The 20,123-nt window shown below is 48.7% G+C and overlaps 1 protein-coding gene across 1 annotated transcript in view; it reads left to right on the top strand.

The window, feature by feature from the left end:
- LOC149363349 (uncharacterized) overlaps positions 1-19,881 on the top strand; it is a 28,910-nt gene extending 9,029 nt beyond the window's left edge. Inside the window, exons 8-9 of the mRNA XM_089573461.1 lie at positions 11,733-11,858; positions 18,937-19,881. Of these exons, the coding sequence (XP_089429587.1) occupies positions 11,733-11,858; positions 18,937-19,149 (339 nt within the window). The 3' untranslated portion in view covers positions 19,150-19,881. The remainder of the gene's footprint in view (positions 1-11,732; positions 11,859-18,936) is intronic.
- The last annotated feature ends 242 nt before the right edge of the window (positions 19,882-20,123 follow it).

Genomic DNA, 20,123 nt, shown 5'->3' with positions numbered 1-20,123 from the left:
CCACTGCAAGTGTGCTCATGTTAACTAGCTGCATTGGCTGAAGAAGATCGGCGTTGGATATCACAGCAGTTCCTTCAATAATATGGCTGGTTTGCTCTTAGAATTGGTCCACAGGTATGAATTTGTGTACTTACCCCATAGCGTTGACGACGAATGATGGCTGAGAGCACTGACGTTGTCATGGCGTATAGGAGGCCAGAACTAAAGAAGAATATAAAAATCCTTAAGTAACAAGTTAAAATTAGTCTGTAGCTGCAGGCCACAGCGCAGATTGGTGCATCAAAAACCCCGTGATTTTGCTGTGCTTGAATCAAAGTTATATGGACAATGTGAAATAAATTGCTGCAATTCTGCTAACATATTAGAACACGAATCAAGGTCATTCCTTCTTCCAGTAGGACACCCAACGCCAAATCGAAATAGCGCGCGTGCTACGGAGGCGATGAGTGACCTGGGAAATACTTAGTCTACCATGACGTATGAAGAACAAACGCAAAGGCTAGAAACTTCAGTACGTACCGAATACTAACAGTGCATTACTGAAAAAAAAATGGCTGAGGCTTAACTTGGTTAAGCCTGGAGAATGCGAAGCATCATCGTGTCGCGTAATTTGGAGGCGCACAACCACAGCGACGGCGCGAGGTGGGCCCCCGTTTCTCCAGTGTCGTGACGTCATCGTGTCACGTAGTGTGACGTCATGTATCACGTGATTTGGAGGCGCACAACCACAGCGACGGCGCGAGGTGGGCCCCCGTTTCTCCACTGTCGTGACGTCATCGTGTCACGTGGTGTGACGTCATCGTGTCACGTGATTTGGAGGCGCACAACCACAGCGACGGCGCGAGGTTGGCCCCCGTTTCTCCGCTGTCGTGACGTCATCGTGTCACGTGATGTGACGTCATGTATCACGTGATTTGGAGGCGCACACCCACAACGACGCCGCGAGGTGAGCCCCCGTTTCTCCACTGTCGTGACGTCATCGTGTCACGTGGTGTGACGTCATGTATCACGTGATTTGGAGGCGCACAACCACAGCGACGGCGCGAGGTGGGCCCCCGTTTCTCTACTGTCGTGACGTCATCGTGTCGCGTGGTGTGACGTCATGTATCACGTGATTTGGAGGCGCATAACCACGGTGAAGGGCTGAAGTGGTAGCTAAAGTAGTATGCTTCGCATAAAACAGGACCAAGTGCAGATGATATTGATTGCGTGCTAAAGGAGAAAGAGTTAGCCTTGTTTTAAAGTACGATGATTAGCGGCACACATATCGGAATAATTTTAACAGGACGGTTCCTTTCCTACTACATGGAGACATTTCTGTTTGCCAAATAAAAATAAATAACAGCGAAAACCTTCTCAAGGCACTCCGTTTAAAGCTACAGCTTTTTTTGGAGGGCTTCCCGCGGTGAGCAGCGTGACCCCGTCACATCAAGTAGCCTCACATGGAGACCCCGCCCACTTCCACTTGGATTAGGCGCGCCTCACACGGATGGAGAGAGCATAATTCCAGAAATGAAAAATAAACATCACTGTTGACGCTGTTGCCTTCAGACAATGCAAGCTCGTACACTTGGGATAGCAGTCTACTTCAGGTTTTGCAGCTCAGTGGATCAAGAATTGCGTTTGATGAGCCAAAACTGAAAACAACGGGGAGCGCTGGCAGGTTTCTCTTTTGTATGAAATACTTTCCTGCTATAACTTTTGTCAGATTCTGCGACGAGTTTGATCTGTCAGAAATCCAAGTCAACTTATATCCTGTTTTGTTTTTTGTTTTTTTTTTACTCATCTGCAGTGCAGTACACAGTAGTATGGCATCTTTCAGAAAAATACAGTGAATTGCATGAGAGAATAAACATTTATTTGTAATAAGGAAACCGGAGCGGACTGTGAGTGGGGTCCTCAGTCCAGGACTCCAGTGGCTGCCGGCGACGCTTTGGCAATGGCGTCTAGCGCCTCCTGGTCTTCTAGGGTGCCGCCGGCCATCGTCACCTCCCACTGTACCAGCGCCGCGTTGGGCGGCTTTAAGTGGCTCGGTTTTGCTAAGCATGTCCACGTAATGTGCGTGAATGTGGGAATATTGCCACACCAAGGACATGTACCTGCGTATGATGTTGGGTGAATGAGCTGTAGGTGGGAGCCTGCCGTGTTACGCTCAAACACTGCAATTGTTATGAAGGCCAAGGGGTGCTAACAACGTAACAACACGCTCAAAAACTTACACACCGATGGCACAGCGCCTCTGCAATACACAAAACGACTTTTCCGCGCGTCCAACAGCCGCGAACCGAGAAGTTTGCCAATGTGCAAGCTTAAAGAAATGCTACAATTTTGTGGTAACTACTATGTTTCCATTTCCCAACATTTACTTTACGGGAATACACCGCTTCATTACAAAAACATGGCCAGCGGCTGCGAAGAAAATACTGCTTATAAACCTGTATTACATGGAAAAAATTGGTTTTTGATATACAAGAAATCTAGCGTTTCAAACGACTGGTCTAATACAGAAGAAACACCGAAAGAGCCGATCTAGAGCAAGCGCTTATAGGCACGAATTAATTTCTCAAATAATATGTTATGCGATGCACAAGGATCTGTAGACGCCCTGGCTGCATCTCGATCGTATTGCGTTAAAAAGATCATTATGCGCGTTGTAAGGACGACCTGCCATTATTTTAGGTCATAGTACGATTCAGCGCAGACACTCAGAGCTGCTGAAACACTCTTGTAAATCAACACGAGAGCAAGATGAAACACGCGCCTCGGCTAGCCGTGGACCCCCGGTGCTGCCGAGATCGGAGGTATATCGGAGGCGTCGGAGGTTAAATCCCCTCAATGAAGTAATTTGTGGGTTTTTACCGGAGGTCGAAGCCCCTTGATAATTTGAAAGTAGCGACACTCTCCTCCGACATTCTCCTCGCGCGGCGGCTGCGAGCTCTGCGCACGGCACGCTTTTTCTCCTTGGCGCCCGCCGGCCAGCCGCAGCAATGAGTGAAGCGCGTGTTTTTGGGTCAGGTATGCGCTCCAGGATCGCACTAAATATGTGAAAAATTTCGAGGAAAGCTTTGAGAATGCCGAAAGTAACGTTCATGAGGAACTGGTTTCTTCTTTGAAATGTTTGAATCGGGAATACTGATGTAAAAAAAGCTTGCAGGCGAGTTCTGTACAGCAGACACTTTTTAAGTCACATGGTAAGGTGTTTTACTTTGTGCATCTGATCTAGTAGTGCCCCTGGCTTTTTTCTGTTTGTTTTTTGATAGCGCGAAGTCTGTCACCGCGCTAAAACTTCGGAAAACAACCCAGGCTGGTGCTTTGAACTTCAAAATCAGAGAAGTTCGAAGCGGGGCTTAGTTTATTTCGCTACTGTCAAGCTATCTGTCTAGGCAAGTATATGTCACGTAATCGACCATGAGTTTGGATCATTGGTTAATTATACACTTATTTTGACCAATTACTGGGTCAAATTAATTGATATTTAATAAATATCAATAAAAACCCAAATTTCCGCTGCAGCATCGAGTCATGTACCGTTGCAAAGCTTAGGTGTAATGGCACTGTGCTAATTAGCGATCCGCATTAATCTGCGTTAATTAGTTAGTTTTGTATAAAAATAAACTTTGAGCTAGACGATTAAGTCATATACCGTTGAAAAGCTTAGGATGAATGCAAATGCTATGAATTACTTAGCGATACCGATTAACTAGAGTTAATGAGCTATATGGAATCAAAACCACCCTTTGCATTATAGCATCGAGTCATATACCTTTCGAAAGCTTAGGTTGAGTGCAAATGAGCTGTGCTAGTTATCTACCCGAATTAATTAAGGGCCAGTGTAAACGCATTATGCTAGCTTGTCAAACTTAAAGATAAACCTCACAATAAAAGAGCTAGCACTCTAACTAGGCTTAGCACGAACTGCTTCGAAATGTTTTTCTTTGCTTGTGCATACTTCCGTGCAGTAGGCCTTGTTTAGCGTGCACCAGCTTACAATAATTTAGTGATGAGTGCATCTTCCGTCCATAGGTTTGTATCATCAGTGGGAAAATGGCTTTTGCGCTCTAGTCTGTTCATTGAATAAAACAGTTGAGCACTTTCAATGAGATCAAGGAGCGCGGACGACCATTCATCGAACATTATTAGGCAGTGGTGTCAAGGAAGCTTAAGAATGTAGTCAGCATACCTGTCAGAGAATGCGTTCTATATCTCTAGGCAAGACAAACGCCTCTCGATAATGTAATATTATACTTGACACCGAAATTTCGTTCCGCTGTGTAGTAGGGGATATAAAAGAAAATGAGAGCGTGGTCAGCAGGATGATTTATTTTCGCGCACGCACAAAACGTTGACTGACACGATACACGCAACAGACGTGAGTATCACATAATATTCAGCATCTACGCGAGTGCAGCAATCAGTGGCGGTCCTAAGAGAGGGGGGGGGGGGGGGGGGGGGGGGTTGTAGGGAGGGTAGGCGGAGGGGGCGGCCCCAAAAGCCTTTGTACATTTTCCCGAACGTTCGTTTTCGGGCTCTCGTTCAGCGAAAAGTGATTTTGACCTAGAAATGGAAAGCTTTCTCCTCTGTGATGCGCCAAGTATAGTCCCCTACTTTGTACGTTCGCGCTGTTAGATGCCTTATATCACTCAATTCTACGTTCTACAGATTTACAGATTTATTTTAGTCCCTCAATGACCCCAGAGAAAGGGGCATTGCATAAGAGGTGGGTTTTACAGAAGTAATAACAAAACAGGAACATATTCTGCACAATGCCAACATCAAGGTTCAAAATACAAATTAGACAGGCAAACATTACAGAAAATCAAAGCGCACAACGCTCAAATGCTTTCGAATGCAAAAGAAAAAAACAAAACAAGAATAAAAACCAAGAAGAAGCGCTGAACGGTGGGAAATAATTTTAATAACGGATTGCAGAACAGTAAAACCCACATAATAAAACTAAGCGCAATATGTCAGCGTTAGAGGGGAAAGGTACACGAAAACCTAAAATGTGTCTAAAGACTTAAGCTTATCTTTGAATGCAAGCGTTTCTTATATTATTACAGCGGCATTGGGAAGGCCTTTCCAATCGTTTACTGTTAGGATGAAGAAAGAATGCGCATATATTTGTTTTTGGGCACCGGTATGACACCTGTTGACTGTTTTTGTGACGAGCTGAAAACAGAGAAGCTGAACAGGGAGCTTAACGAAAATGAATAGTAGAAACGATAAAAAAAGGCTATACTGGCTAGTTTTCGACAGTGCTTTAATAATGGCAAGCCGGATGGGTTCTTAAGATCGGTAACACTTGTGTAGGATGAGTAATCGGCATGAACAAATCTAATGCCATTATTTTGATAGCTTCTATGCTCCCAGAAAGGAATTCCTCATTTGGGTTCCAAATGGCGGCTGTATAATATAATTTTGGGCCCATTAATGTGGTGTAGGCTAGTAATTTTACATGTGCTGGGGCAAACTTCATTGAGCGTTGAAGATAGCCAAGGGATCGGCGGGATGCTGCAACTGATGTGCTTGATGTGCGTTGACCACGTAAGACCGTCTGACAGGTGCAATACAAGATATTTGTATGCTTTAGTACTATGTAAACGAGAGCCGCAGATAAAGTAGCTATGTGGTAGTAAGTTGGATCGTCTATGGAAACGCATGACTTTACACTTAACAATATTTAAAGACCTTTGGCATTTTTAACACCAGTTTCCTACTGCTATAGTAAGTCATGCAAGCAAATACTCTTTTACAACAGTATTAGTTATATGACTGGTTGGTAGTTATACGAGTTCAATTCGTACGTGACTGTCGAGGTATCGTGGTCCTGCCGTGTCCTCACAGTTACTTTTGCGCTTCACGACTGGCACAATCATTCAATTGTAAATATTGTGAGATAAATATGTCTGTTTTGTTTTTGTGCTTTATAAGTGTTTAACGTCCCAAAGCGACTCAAGCTATGAGGGACGCCGTAACGAAGGTCTCCGGCAATTTCGACCAGGTGGAGTTCTTTAACGTGCACAGATATTGCACAGTACGCGGGCGGTTAGAATTTTTCCTAAATTGAAATTCGACCGCCGCGTAAATATATATGAATTATATAAGTTAATGGTTACGTGAGCAATATTCATACATAAATCATAAATAGATATGAATTACATATGAATATTGTTCATGTAACCGTTACCATTCAAAGCATGAGTTATGGTATAACATCTTACCGTTTGCTATTGATTTTTTAACAACAGGGTGCGCAAAAATTGTTCCACGAATAGAGTGTAACTAAAAATCGTTTTTTTTTTCTATTCTTTTTCTCCTTTTTTTGTGTGCGGAAGTCAGTCCGCCCCCCTAGAACCAATCGCTGGGACCGCCACTGGCGGCAATGTGGTACGCAGTATTGATGACAATTGAGAAAAAAACGTGCTCAAGGAAATACAACAGTGGTTTATGTCATAGCTCCAATTAACATCACTTTCTACATGTGTGCAGGAGTTTCAGGCAACTGAAAGTTGACAGACAATGGGATCTTACGCTAAAAGCTTGTCTGTTAAAGATTCCTTCCTTCGCTTCGGGACATTTTTTCTCACCTACCTGCAGGTAGGTGAGAAAAAATTGTCGGAACTGCGTTGGGCCTCAGCTTTTTTTCCCCCGTTCGTGGAATATTCGCGGCTCAAACTGGCCTTCAGTGAAATGTAGCTATAACATAGAGCGATGAGTTAACTACTCAGGCAAGATGAAAAAAAATTCTTCTTGCATACAACTGAAATGAGTAGTATGTTACAGTGCTAAGGATTGTTTCTCGCAAAATGTTCCCCTATTTTTACGTCATAACCATAAGCACTAATTGTTTAAGCTTTTTCAAATACAGCAAATTGATACAATGATTCCGTCTGATTTTGCATCGATGGGAAAGGTTTTTCCGCAGAAAAATATAACGCGGAATTGCGCTTTTAAAGCTCCAGCTTTCAAAGCGAAGGTTCCCGGCCAGGGCCTAGTAGTCATGTTTAAAGTGAAGCGTGCGTGATCATGGGAGCACCCCCTGCACATTGGCCGTATACCTGATAAAACCAAACCGTACTCATTACCCGCAATACCGTGGGTTTACTTGCCAATGAGTTTTTCAGGGCGAGCATTAATTGTTCCTAAGTAACCGACGCACACTACAAGTACAAGCTGGAAAGACTGGCTCCTCTACAAGCCACAATTTCGAATTTTAATAAAGGAGGCCAGGGATCCTAGCATACTGCGACAAATGCAATCTAGAGGCTGTACCTTCCCACATATGACTGACAACAGAAAGCAGACCATAGTGCCGTATTTCTGACTGTGCAGAAGTCGACAGCGTATGAAATTATGGAGCCTTGGAGAACATTCAGCGTGCTGCAGAGGACAACCGCATTTTTATGCAACGAACAAGTTGCCGCAGCAAAAACCTTATGGAACAAGCATTAAGAATAGAAAACGCAGCGTGAGGTGACACGTTATTACGGGCAGTGAGAAAGGCGCCTTGCCTCGCAAACAACTCTGTTCTTTGTAGGAATAAAGTTCTTTGGGCCAATATTGTGAAGCCACTGTTTCTTGCGCAAGCCGTCGCGCTTGCTTTGAGGTATCATGAATAGCGCATAACCATCTTCAGGCCGCTTGCTGCAGTTGTACGCGCAACAGCACGGCATAGCGCATACATGTTGCAATCAAAGCACAGCGCCTAATACTCGCTCGCCCACCTTAGGAGAAAAATGACGCGAAGGAAAAAGAAAAACACAAGCAAAACGCCGGACCCGCGCGTTTCCAGGGGCAACGGCAGGGAGACCAATCGTAGCGCAGGAAATCGGGTGGAGAGCGGGCCTTCAGGGAAGGGGCCAGGAGGAGGCGAGGAGGTCGAGCGGCGTCGGCATTGATTGGTTAAAAACACCTTTATTTGTTCAGTATTCTCAGAACGTGTGGGTGGGCCGCCTACTCCGGTAGTCCATTGGCTGCTGCTGCTGCTGCGCTGGCCCTCCCCACCAGCCAGTGCTGACGGGTCAGGATCATCGCTGAGCAGAATAGCCTCCCACTGCTCCTCTGAGGGGTCTGGAATGGGGTCAACTAAGGGATTAAATTGGCATGCCCACACCATATGGTAGAGGTTAGTTACCTCTCCACAGTGTGGGCACTGCGGTGAGTATAGTGTAGGATACCAGCTGGTGTTGGGTATGTGTTGGTTTGTAGTCTCCTAAGGGTGTTCTCTTCTAACTTATTGAGGGATTTGTGTGGTGTTGGGTACTTCTTTCTGGCTGTTCTGTATGGCGCGAGATTGTCAGCATACACTGCTAAACCTATCAGGTCACGGCACCCTTCATGGTCATCAGGGCGAGACGCCCGGTATAGAAGAGCTCGGGCATGCCTGTGAGCGGCTTCGTTTCCTCCTGGTAGTTCCAGGTGACCGGGAAACCAGATGACTGAGGCTTGGTTGGGTGGATGCTTAGTCAGCAATGACAACCCTCACTTATGAATTAATCCGTAATTGAAGTTGCGACACGCGTTCTGGGAATCAGTGAGCACAACGGCGTTGGGGTTAGATGCTACAGCTAATGCAATAGCTGCCTTCTCTGCGTGAGTGGGGTTAGATGTTTTCACCGAGGCGCAGTTCACCATCGATCCTGAAGGCATTGGGACTACAATAGTCATGACTCCAATCTTTGGTCCTGCTGCTTCCACGTAAAGGGTGTTAGTTTGCTCGGCAAAGTTCAATGAATGGCGGAACTTTCATACAATCGAGGGGCTTTGTCGGAGGTGAGGTGAGAGCGATGCCTCGCGGCGGGCGTGGGAACTGCGCAAATTACAATTTTCCCTTGGGCCACGCGCCAAATGGAACAGCCTTATAAACTCTCGCCGCACAGCCGATCTTGGCATCCCTTGTTCTTGGCGCCCCCAAGAGATGGCGATACGGGCGCAAGCGTCGAAGACAGCAAAGCGCGGATAGACGACCGCGGCAGGCAGGGTACTGATATAGGCTCCCTGAGGAGCTTTCGCCGAGGTTAAAGATTTACACTGCGATAACATGAAGATTTCGTGGCGGACGACGGAGTCAAACCTGAGGGTGAGAAGGAGGATATGCTTGCTTTGCGTCGAGATTGCACTGTGAAGACTGCGTTGGTGGGGAAGAGGCGGTGTGAACAGCGTATGCGCTAGCACTCTGTGCATCTACGGGCATGCATACATGTACAGTCGGGGACAAAAGTCTCCGGACCACATGTTACTCTAACGAAGCCGATAGCTCTGCTATTAGTCGGAAGCTGTAGACTACACTTGTGGAGGTTAAAGTTTAATTTTTGTTATTTCATCTCCACAAGTGTGGTCTCCAGCCGCTGTCTGATGGTGGAGCTATATAAGCTTAGTTTGAGGAACGCGTGGTCCGGATACTTTTGTCCCCAACTGTACCTATGCCATTTGGATGGCATACCTAAGGGTTTTGTTTTTGGGTTCTTCTATTTTCGAAATACGGCTGCGTTCTTTCGGTATTTATTTCAGACTTCAGCTATCGGTTTTTTCCTGCGAACATTAATTGCTACAAATGAATTGCTGGTTTTGTTTTCAAAGATACCATGTGGTGTTCCAATGCAGTGAAAGGTCTCTCTGCAGCTTTCATAGAGCAAAATTGATGGTTAAAAACTCATAAAGCACTTGCATCGGTGTTTCCGGAAGCGGTTACTCTCTTCGACAAAACAAAATAATGGAACATAAAGTGGAACTGTCTGGCAGAAGCGTAAATGGAAGTTGATTTATAAAAGGTGGGATGTTACCTTGGGTCGTTGCTCTAGGCTGAGTGAGAGGGCGGGCATCGCGTGGTCTGCGTGTTCACGAGAGTGATTTTGAATGGCCACTTAACCTTCGTAGAAACAACACAATGACACTTTTTTGTGACGCTTATGCATGGTTTCGAGTGCCCTGAAATAGACTGGAGCTACTATGCCTGTACAAGTAATTGCCCAAAGAAGGTGCTGACAGTAAAGAGCGACACGCTAGCGAACGACAACTGGCCACGATGTGGAGCTCCCCAGCCTGTACAGGCGTGTAAGGTGTCGGAGCAGTACCTCAATGTACATAAGTGGGCTACCTAATCCGACGGTACACCATCTCACCATACAACTGGTTTCCGCTCTTAATTTTCTCCTTTGTCTGAGTGTAGCAACTGCTTGATGGACAAATATCCGCGGCGTGCATGTGAATACTACTGACTTTTCTCAGTTAAAAACGAGAATAAGAACTTCAGTTCGGCTTAATTTTATCTTTGTAATTGCATTTTAGAGGAAACCCTTAGCATACCTTTGAGTGGAAATTTAAATGGAATTGAAGTTTTTCTTTTTAAATGGAAAGCGCGAACATATTTTGATAGGCACATCTACAGTAGGTGGTGTACGCTGGCTGAACAATTCGCTTTGGATATGACTGAGTGCTGATGTTACGACTCGGGTATAAGGAGTGGTTTGAGAGATCGCATACTCCAGGGGCGCTGCACGCTAGCCCTCTGTGTATTACGTTCTTGCTCAGTTTTAAGATTCACGTAGTTATATCTTAAACAATGTTCAATTTCTTTTCGCTCAGTGGAAGGCGGATACACCAGCAATATTTTTAAGCTAAACCGACTACGAAATGTTACTTTTACCAGTACGACCCGCCATTGCAGTTATGGTGTAATAAATGTAGTATAGCAGGGGCATATAGAGAACAATTACGCTTTGCATTTTAGCCCCAAGTGGCCGGTTGTGGCAGGCAGACTGGAGGTGCCCACAGAAGAGGGGCTTATTGTAGCGATAGCTACACTACGGCAGCCGCTTTGCGAGGTCAGCGTGGCTGCGCGCTGAGCTGTGGCCCCACAGCTCCGCCTGCTGTGCGCATGCGCGGAGTGTTGTCATAGCCCGCAGCTGGTGGGCGTGGCGCGTGCCCCGCCGCTGCGCCGACGGCAGAGCAGACACCGCCCGCATCGTCAGTTGTGTGTATGCACAGAGTGACGTCAAGAGCACGCAGCTGGTGCGCGCGCCGCGCACCTACATTGCGCTAGCATTTCGAGCCTTCAGCGTGGCAGCGCCGTAGCCACTGTGGCGGCGCCGTGACTGGTCACGTGGTGCGGAGCAGCTGCGGGCGGCGCGGCGCGCCGGCGAAACCGAGTGGCGGAGGAGTGGAGACAGCGAATCCACGTCCAGGGACGAAGCTGAAGAAGGAACGCCCAGCGAAACGCAGCGGCGAAAGGCTGACTTAGCAATTAGACTGAGCGAGTTACACTCGGCCAGCTGTAGCTATCACGTCACCCGAGGCTTACCCAGAACTAAACCACAGATAATTTTTGCTGAAGTCTTTTCCTAACTCTTGATCTCTCTGTGTCAGGTCCCTCTCTGGACTCATATAATCATATAAAGGTGCAATGTAAACGACATGGGCCTCTTGAAATCTGCATAGTTCGCTTATTAACGCAGTTGGCTGTAGGGCAAAACAACTGCTGGTACTAATTCAGAAGCTAGCACAAACGGCCACGCTTGATCATATTGCCATTAAGCTTTCTAGCTCTGCTCTTAAACACCTGTGGCACATGGATGTCCACCTTCTTGTCATGTGCGTGCATTACAAGTGCTTTCAACGATGCTCGGCTGAGGTTGCTCGGCATTACAAGGATGCTCGCCGAACTATTGTGGCCTCTACTTCAGTACAACAACGCAAGGCATATTCGTAATTGAAGCTTTGTTGTCACTGTACAGGTCTGCAACAATCAAGACCTCTGGCAGAAGCCCGCTTATGACACAAAGCACCACGCCATGCTGTCCAGGAACACCAAGAGAAATATGATGTTTGTGTATGACAACGAAGAATCGCTCTGCAGAAAGGTAAACTTAAATGCATGGCCATAACTTCGAAGCTATACCTTCGCACGACTATGGTTTGTGCATTCATAAAAAAAATAGAAAACTACATAGGTCCCAGCGAGCCTTCTTAGCGAACTCCTGTAAAGTAATCGGCTGTCGTAGCTGGCCAGGCATGATTTGTTTCTTTTTTTCTCAGCTTGAAAGCGTCCCGGGCTTACGTCCACCACCTTCTTTGTCGAACTTGCAATGGACAAACCATGCTCAGCACACTAAGAAGGCTTTTTCAGCCGTATCCATACGGATGACGGTCAGGCTAAACGAAAGGAAATGTTTGCCATGTGAACCTCAAGCCCTCTGGACGTACGGTCCAAAGAATGGGAGCTCCGGACAATGCGAGACCTATCTCTTCGGAACCAAGTAGGGTTGGAGTACGGTCTACCTTTGATTTGGGGGGAGATGGGGAGGGGGTGGCTTCTCGATGCAATGAAAGGACTACGTACCCCTTATGATCCTTTATGATCCTTGAATCTAAGAAAATGGAGTGAAATGTTTTAGAGTTTTTTTCCTATTGTGTTCAAATTTAGTCAGCGATATGACGCTTCTGCGAAAAGCTTTCAGATTGCACAAAATTATAACTATTGTAAGGCTAAAGAAGATGCGTCTGATGGTTTTGCGAAGACGAAGACGAGGTGACAGTGCTCTCGAGAGTCTTTGGCCAGCGATACGCTTGTGTGCTTTTCGCCGACCTGATCCCGGACTGCTGCCGTTGCCATTCCCGTCGCCCCAGTACCTCGTACTAAACCCCCCGTTACATTTGGTGGAGGTGCTGGGTAAAAACATCGGCCCTGGAGCTCCGTAGTCGTGCTCTCCCGACGCGCAAGATGCCTGAGGACGTCCAACACCAGGCCGTACAAGTGGGCCAGGCTGTCATCTGTGCCGGCTCCCTTCGTCAACGGGACCCGACCATTTTCAGCGGCACCGACGAGAACGATGTTGAAGATTGGCTCACATCGTACGAGCGGGTGAGCGTATACAACAAATGGGACGATGTGACGAAGCTAAACAACGTCATCTTTTACCTCGCCGGTGTGGCTAACCTCTGGTATCGCAACCATGAGGCAGATATTCAAACCTGGTCCACCTTTAAGACTAAATTTTCCGAAGTATTTGTTCGGCCGGCTGTCAGGCAACTCCGAGCCGAACAGCGATTGCGCGAACTATCGCAGCAGGTTAGTGAAAGCTTCACTAGCTACATTGAGGATGTCGTCGACTTGTGCAAGCGGGTCAACGCTCGTATGTCGGAAGCCGACAAGATCCAACACATCTTGAAAGGCATCGATGACGACGCTTTTCAGATGCTTCTAGCGCGCGACTTGCGTACCGTTGCTGAAGTTGTCACGCTGTGTCAAAGCTTTGAGCAGTTGCGCAAGCAGAGGATTCTGACACGCCAGCGGCCACAGCAGGTTGAGTCGCTTGCTGGGCTCACGCCTGCTCCTGACTCATCGCTGCTACAGCAGATTAAAGACTTCGTGCGGGAAGAAGTGGCACGTCAACTTTCCTTTCTGCCGAGCGCTCACGACCGACCATCATATCTGGCTCCAGCCCTCCGACATACAATTCAAGAACAAATTGCTGAGGCTCTTCCACCGGCCCATCCGTCACCACCTGTCACGGTTCCGCTGACATACGCTGACGTTGTCGCCAGACCACAACCTGTGGCGGCTCCGCTCACATATGCCGAAGCCGTCGCGAGACCGCCTCCTGTCGCGGCTCCAGTGACGTATGCCGATGTCGTCGCAAGACCGCAGCCGCAAATCTATAATGCGCCTCCGGCGCATTTGCGAGGGCCAGTGGCTTACCGTCGACCTACTCCAAGGGTCAGCGATTATTGGCGCACAACGGACAATCGGCCGATTTGCTTCTTTTGTGGTCTCCCAGGTCATGTATCTCGGCATTGCCGCCGTCGTCTCCCGGACGCGGAAATTCCTCCCCAAGCTCCTGGGTACTGGCCTCCACCGAGTCAGTACTCTGTGCCAGCTGCGCCGCCGCAAAGTCGTACTTTCTCGCCGGACCGTTCTACCCTCTCCAGCCGCCGGCCCTCTTCTCCACGACACCGGTCTATCTCACCTATGCGACGTCGCCCCACCGCTAACCAGGAGGAAAACTAGGAGCCGCAGTTCCTGAGGCGAGAACTGCGTCCACAACGAACTTCGAAAGGCCTCATCCGTCAGCCGCTAACCTCATTGAAATTTCCGTCGACGGCGTTTCTGTCATGGCGCTTGTCGACACTGGTGCTGCGGATTCCGTCATGGACGCAAAGCTGTGTAGTTCTTTAAGAAAAGTAAGGACGCCAATTGCTGGACTCTCACTGCGCACTGCCAGCGCTCAGAACATCCAGCCGTCAGCAGCGTGTACCGCTCGCGTTGTCATCCAGGGGACCATCTATGCCGTCGAATTCGTCGTATTGCCCTGCTGTTCTCATGCTGTTATCCTGGGCTGGGATTTCCTATCGCGCCATGCTGCTATCATCGATTGTGCTCGATCTGAAATCGAGTTCTCTCACCTGCCCGAAGCTGTCTTGGACACTGCCCCCCCCCCTTCTGGTGCCTGTGTTAAGGCCCTCGTTGCCGAAGACATTGACCTGCCTCCCTGCTCTTCTGTCCTCGTACCCCTTTCTTGCGGCCCTCTTCGCGACGACACTGTCCTCTTCACTCCGTCCTCTATCTTTCTGCACCGCAAGTGCCTGCCTCTGCCATACGCCGTACTGACTATATCTGCTGGCCTCTCCGTACTGTTCGTGTCTAACCCATTCTCGTTCCCCAACGCCTTGCGCCTAGGTGAATGTCTCGGCACTGTACAGCCATTCGCGTCTCTGCTCATCCGCGAAGAGGCGGACGACGCGCCGCACCTCTCCATAGCCGCACTCAGCCCACATACTGCTGCGCCCGATCCCTCCTCAACCGAAGCATTCCTTCGCTCCATCGACGACAACCTTCCAGCGCCGCAAAGGGCACAGCTTCTCACTTTACTTGATCAGTTTCGCTCCTCATTTGACTCACATCAAAGTTCCTTGGGCCAAACTTCCACTGTCACCCATGCCATCGACACAGGTGACCACGCACCGCTGCGACAACGTCCCTATCGTGTGTCTGTCGCCGAGCGCCAAGTTATTGAAGACCAAGTCGACAAGATGCTCCAGAGCGGCGTCATTCAGCCCTCAAGCAGCCCATGGGCGTCGCCTGTGGTGCTCGTCAAAAAGAAGGATGGCTCCATACGCTTCTGTGTAGATTACCGCCGCCTTAATAAAATTACGCGCAAAGATGTCTATCCCCTCCCGCGCATAGACGACGCTCTGGACTGTTTGCAAGGGGCCGAACTCTTTTCCTCCCTCGATTTGCGTTCCGGGTACTGGCAAGTTCCTATGAAAGAAGCCGATCGCCCCAAAACCGCCTTTGTGACACCGGATGGCTTGTATGAATTTACGGTGATGCCCTTCGGGCTTTGTAACGCCCCCGCGACTTTTGAGAGGATGATGGACACCATTTTGCGCGGACTTAAGTGGAAGACATGCCTTTGCTACCTCGACGACATTGTGGTCTTTTCCCCGGACTTTGACACCCACCTCTCCCGTTTGAAGCACGTCTTGACCTGCCTCTCTGACGCCGGCCTGCAGCTGAACTTAAAAAAATGCCGTTTTGCCGCCCGTCAATTAACCATCTTAGGTCATGTTGTCTCTAAGCAGGGTGTCAGTCCCGACCCAACGAAACTTCGTGCTGTGGTTGACTTTCCCAAACCCACCTCCATCAAAGACCTGCGCAGCTTCCTGGATTTGTGCTCGTATTTCCGCCTATTTATTCGCAACTTTGCGTCCATTGCTGCGCCTTTGACTCAACTGCTGTCTGGAAGTGCGGATTTATCACTGTGGTCTCCAGCGTGCGACGACGCATACAACACCTTGCGCCGTCTCCTCACGGCGCCGCCCATTCTGCGCCATTTCGACTCGGCCGCTCCTACCGAAGTGCACACGGACGCCAGCGGTGTTGGCCTCGGCGCTGTCCTCGCCCAACGAAAACCTGGCTTTGACGAATACGTCGCTGCTTATGCTAGCCGCACACTCACACCAGCAGAACGCAATTACTCCGTAACTGAAAAGGAGTGTTTGGCGATTGTATGGGCCCTCGCGAAGTTTCGACCGTACATCTATGGGCGCCCTTTTGACGTTGTGACCGACCACCATGCGCTCTGTTGGCTTTGCAACCTGAAAGACCCCTCCGGCCGCCTCGCTAGATGGGCCCTTCGCTTGCAAGAATATGATATCCGCGTCGTGTATCGCACCGGCCGCAAGCATCAAGACGCCGATGCACTGTCACGCTGCCCCCTTCCAGCCGAGATCGCCAGCCTTTCCACCTTTTCCACCTCCGGCGCTTCTCTGCCCTTGCTTCGTCTCAGCGACATGCCTTCAGCGCAACGCATGGATCCGTGGATCGCTTCCCTACTCGACTTTCTCGCCAACCCGACGGCTGCTTCCCCGTCACGTGCGCTCCGCCGCCAAGCTGCCCATTTTGCGATTCGTGACAACCTACTTTATCGCCGTAACTACAGCTCCGAAGGTCGCAAGTGGCTGCTCGTTATTCCACGCCACTTACGCTCGGAGATATGCGCATATTTCCATGCTGCCCCCCACAGTGGTCACGCGGGCGTTTTCAAGACCTATACCCGCATACGGCTGCGCTACTACTGGCGCGGAATGTACACCTTCATCATGAAGTACGTACGCTCATGCATTCCCTCCCAACGTCGCAAGACACCTCCCCATCGTTTTGCTGCTGAGCTGCAGCCGTTACCATGCCCTCCACGCCCATTCGACCGCGTTGGCATTGATTTATACGGTCCGCTTCCCTACACTGCAGCCGGCAACCGTTAGGCTATTGTAGCGGTGGATCACCTTACACGATATGCCGAAACTGCTGCCCTTCCGGCTGCCACAGCGACGGACGTTGCCTCCTTCATTTTGCACCGATTCATCCTTCGTCACGGTGCACCTCGTGAACTGCTCAGTGACCGAGGCCGCGTGTTCTTATCTGAGGTGGTGAAGGCGCTTCTCAAAGAGTGCAACACGATTCACCGAACTACCACCGCCTATCATCCGCAGACCAATGGCCTCACTGAACGATTTAACCGAACCCTCGGAGACATGCTCTCCATGTACGTCGCTTCTGATCACACGAATTGGGATCTAGTCCTTCCGTACGTTACTTATGCGTACAATACCGCTACGCAGTCCACCACTGGCTTCTCTCCTTTCTTCCTACTTTACGGCCGCCAACCCTCTGCTACTATCGACACAATTCTCCCTTACCACCCTGATGAATCTGAATATCGGCCTGTTTCCCAAGCCGCGCAACACGCCGAAGCCTGCCGTCAAATCGCCCGCTCACTCACGACTGACACCCAGTATCGCCAGCGCTCCCGCATCGACCAAGACCAAACCTCACCGAACTATTCTTCTGGAGCACTTGTGTGGCTCTGGATCCCTTCAGGCACTCCCGGTCTCTCCTCAAAATTTCTGGCAAAGTACCATGGTCCTTACCGTGTACTGGAGCGCACCTCTTCGGTTAATTATGTCGTGGAACCCCTCACGCCGTCTCCTGATCTCCGCCGCCGAGGACGGGAGACCGTTCATGTCCAGCGCCTCAAGCCCTACTACGACCCCGCCGTCTTGCCATCATCCTAAGTCGCCAGGATGGCTCCTCTTGTCCCCGGGGCGATTGTAAGGCTAAAGAAGATGCGTCTGATGGTTTTGCGAAGACGAAGACGAGGTGACAGTGTTCTCGAGAGTCTTTGGCCAGCGCTACGCTTGTGTGCTTTTCGCCGACCTGATCCCGGACTGCTGCCGTTGCCATTCCCGTCGCCCCAGTACCTCGTACTAAACCCCCCGTTACACTATTTATTCCTTCATCCAACTGTATTATAAATTATAATCTCCGATCTACAGCGCGCACCCAGTTCACAGACCGCAGGACTCAGTTTTTGCCGAAAAATACTATTTTCGTATATTGTCTGCACCCGGTGCATACGATGCAGCAGCAAACTGTGTAACCAGCGCATAAAAATGCGCGTACATGCACAGCGCAAGAATAAGAAAACCTTGTGATGACATAAGCGTTGGGAAATTGATGCCATATTTGGAAATATCTAAAAGAAAATATAGAGTAGCCTGCACGATTAGATGCTCCGCAAGACGAAAAGCGTCAGAAAGTGTGCGGGAACACGGTGGGTGCAGCTGGCAAAGGACAGGGTTAACTGGAGAGACATGGGAGAGGCCTTTGCCCTGCAGTTGTTGTAGTCAGGCTGATGATGATGATGATTTATCCGTGGACGGTCTACGGATAATTATGCTGCAAAAAATTATATCCGTACCATGATGGTAGCTCTAGCGAAATTGTAAGTTGCACGTACGGTGTAGACGCATACAATGCACAGTGTATCAGCTGCACATCATCTCCTCCCTTTTTCTTCTGTTTCGGTCATCACTGCTCACTGATCTCTGTCACACCATGGGGAGCCTTTGTGACGTGCTTCATTAAAGCACGCATTTATTCTTCCTAACTACAGCAATATGGCTCTAAACAGTGTGTCCTCAGGTCCCTGATGGTATCTTCATGAGTTTGACTATTGTAGCAGCTCTTAGCTTAGCAAGCATTTTTGCACGCACTGAAAGCATCTTAAAGGAATACCCTACTAACCTTGCAAAGTATCTTAGTACCACGTTAAAGGCGAAAGTCTTAGCCTTTATAGAAAGCATCACGAACAACTTTCAATATATCTAGTCGCCCTGGGCATATGCATGCTTCACAAGCTAGAAAATAACATGTAAGTATTCCCGCACCTTCATAACCGAAGCAACGATATATTTTTTAACAAATAAATGCCTTGTAACCTCACTCGCAAGCAAACCGCAACTGATTCTGTGTCGTCTAACTATCCCTGGGAAACATGCAACTTTCATTACTGGTCGATGGAAATAATGCGCAGATATTCCCCCCTTATTGCGGATGCAATGCTGAGCTACACGAGCCCCCTTTGTCGTCTTTTCCAGCTCTGTCGGGTGAAGGCCAACTACACGAAACTGCATTTCGGCCTAGCTGCATTCGACCTCGACTACGAGGACTACAGCAACTCTTGCCGCCGTGAAAACAAGTTCAGCGCTTTCAGCCGTCTGCAGACGCTGCGAAAGCTGGTAGATTACTTCAAGGATCATTTCGACGCCCCTTTCGACGAATCAAGCTGTGTGGGACTAGTGCCGACATAGAGGGAAATAAAATAAAAATTCTTCCCGATATCCCTAAGCAATGAATAAACCAATCAACGCTGACTGAATCTAATATAGTTCGGCCGTGGAAATCCCAAATTATGCAGTTTCGCAGACTTCTCGTTTGCGACAGTAGACCGTCATTGTGATCACGGAAGGCTCTTCATGAGCAAAAAAATTAACCTTCCACACCCACAGCTTGAATGTCCGTTGATTCAATGGACCTTGAACTCAATGAAGATCAGGTAGTGCCACACGGCGGCTTTCAGTTACCTTTGAACTCATGGGGATCGACTCAGTGGAGGTTCGCTAATGACCACTGAAATCTCAAGAGCCCTTGAGAGCAGCAGCCTCCCATGTACTGTAGCAATACACAAACTCAAAAGATAAAAAATTGATTTAATTGCAAAATTTTAAACTAGCTCACAAACTAATAATTATTTGGTATTAAATATTATAAGCTCCGCAAAGTCGCGAGGTGTCAACAAAACCTTGCCGTTCTTGTGCAGTGTGTACCTGCGTTTCAGCAGTTTTCACCTCGTAGCGTGCATTGAGATGATCGTGACCACGAAGTGCCTCGCAAGGTGTAGCCTCCGACTAGGGACATTGAAAATAATTTTTTTTTTCTCCACCAACGGCAAGTACTGCAACAACAGTAGATGTGAACGCGACAAGTTCTGTCCGCGGTCTGTGGTAGGCAAGCCGACGAGAAGCGAGCCCTTTTGAACTGGAGTGCGCATCGCTGCTCCCCCCTCCCCCGCCGCTGTCTCCTGAGTGTGCGCAACTGCGAATAATCTGAATAGCTTTTTTCGACTGCAGTTGAAAACAAAAATGGCACCTCAATATTCGAGTTGTTTTATTACGGTCTTCACTTTAAGTTTTTTCTCCCGTGATGACGATGCCACTGTGGCTATTTCTTTTGCATCTGGTGAGTGACAGTAGAGTCACTCGAATTTGAAAAGTGCTGCGACCGT

Source organism: Amblyomma mixtum, chromosome 2 (assembly GCF_055824585.1).
Source record: "Amblyomma mixtum isolate Tamu chromosome 2, ASM5582458v1, whole genome shotgun sequence".
Taxonomy (NCBI): Eukaryota; Metazoa; Arthropoda; class Arachnida; order Ixodida; family Ixodidae; genus Amblyomma; species Amblyomma mixtum.
Note: the sequence above shows the minus strand (reverse complement) of the source record. Positions and strands in the feature narration are given on the sequence as shown.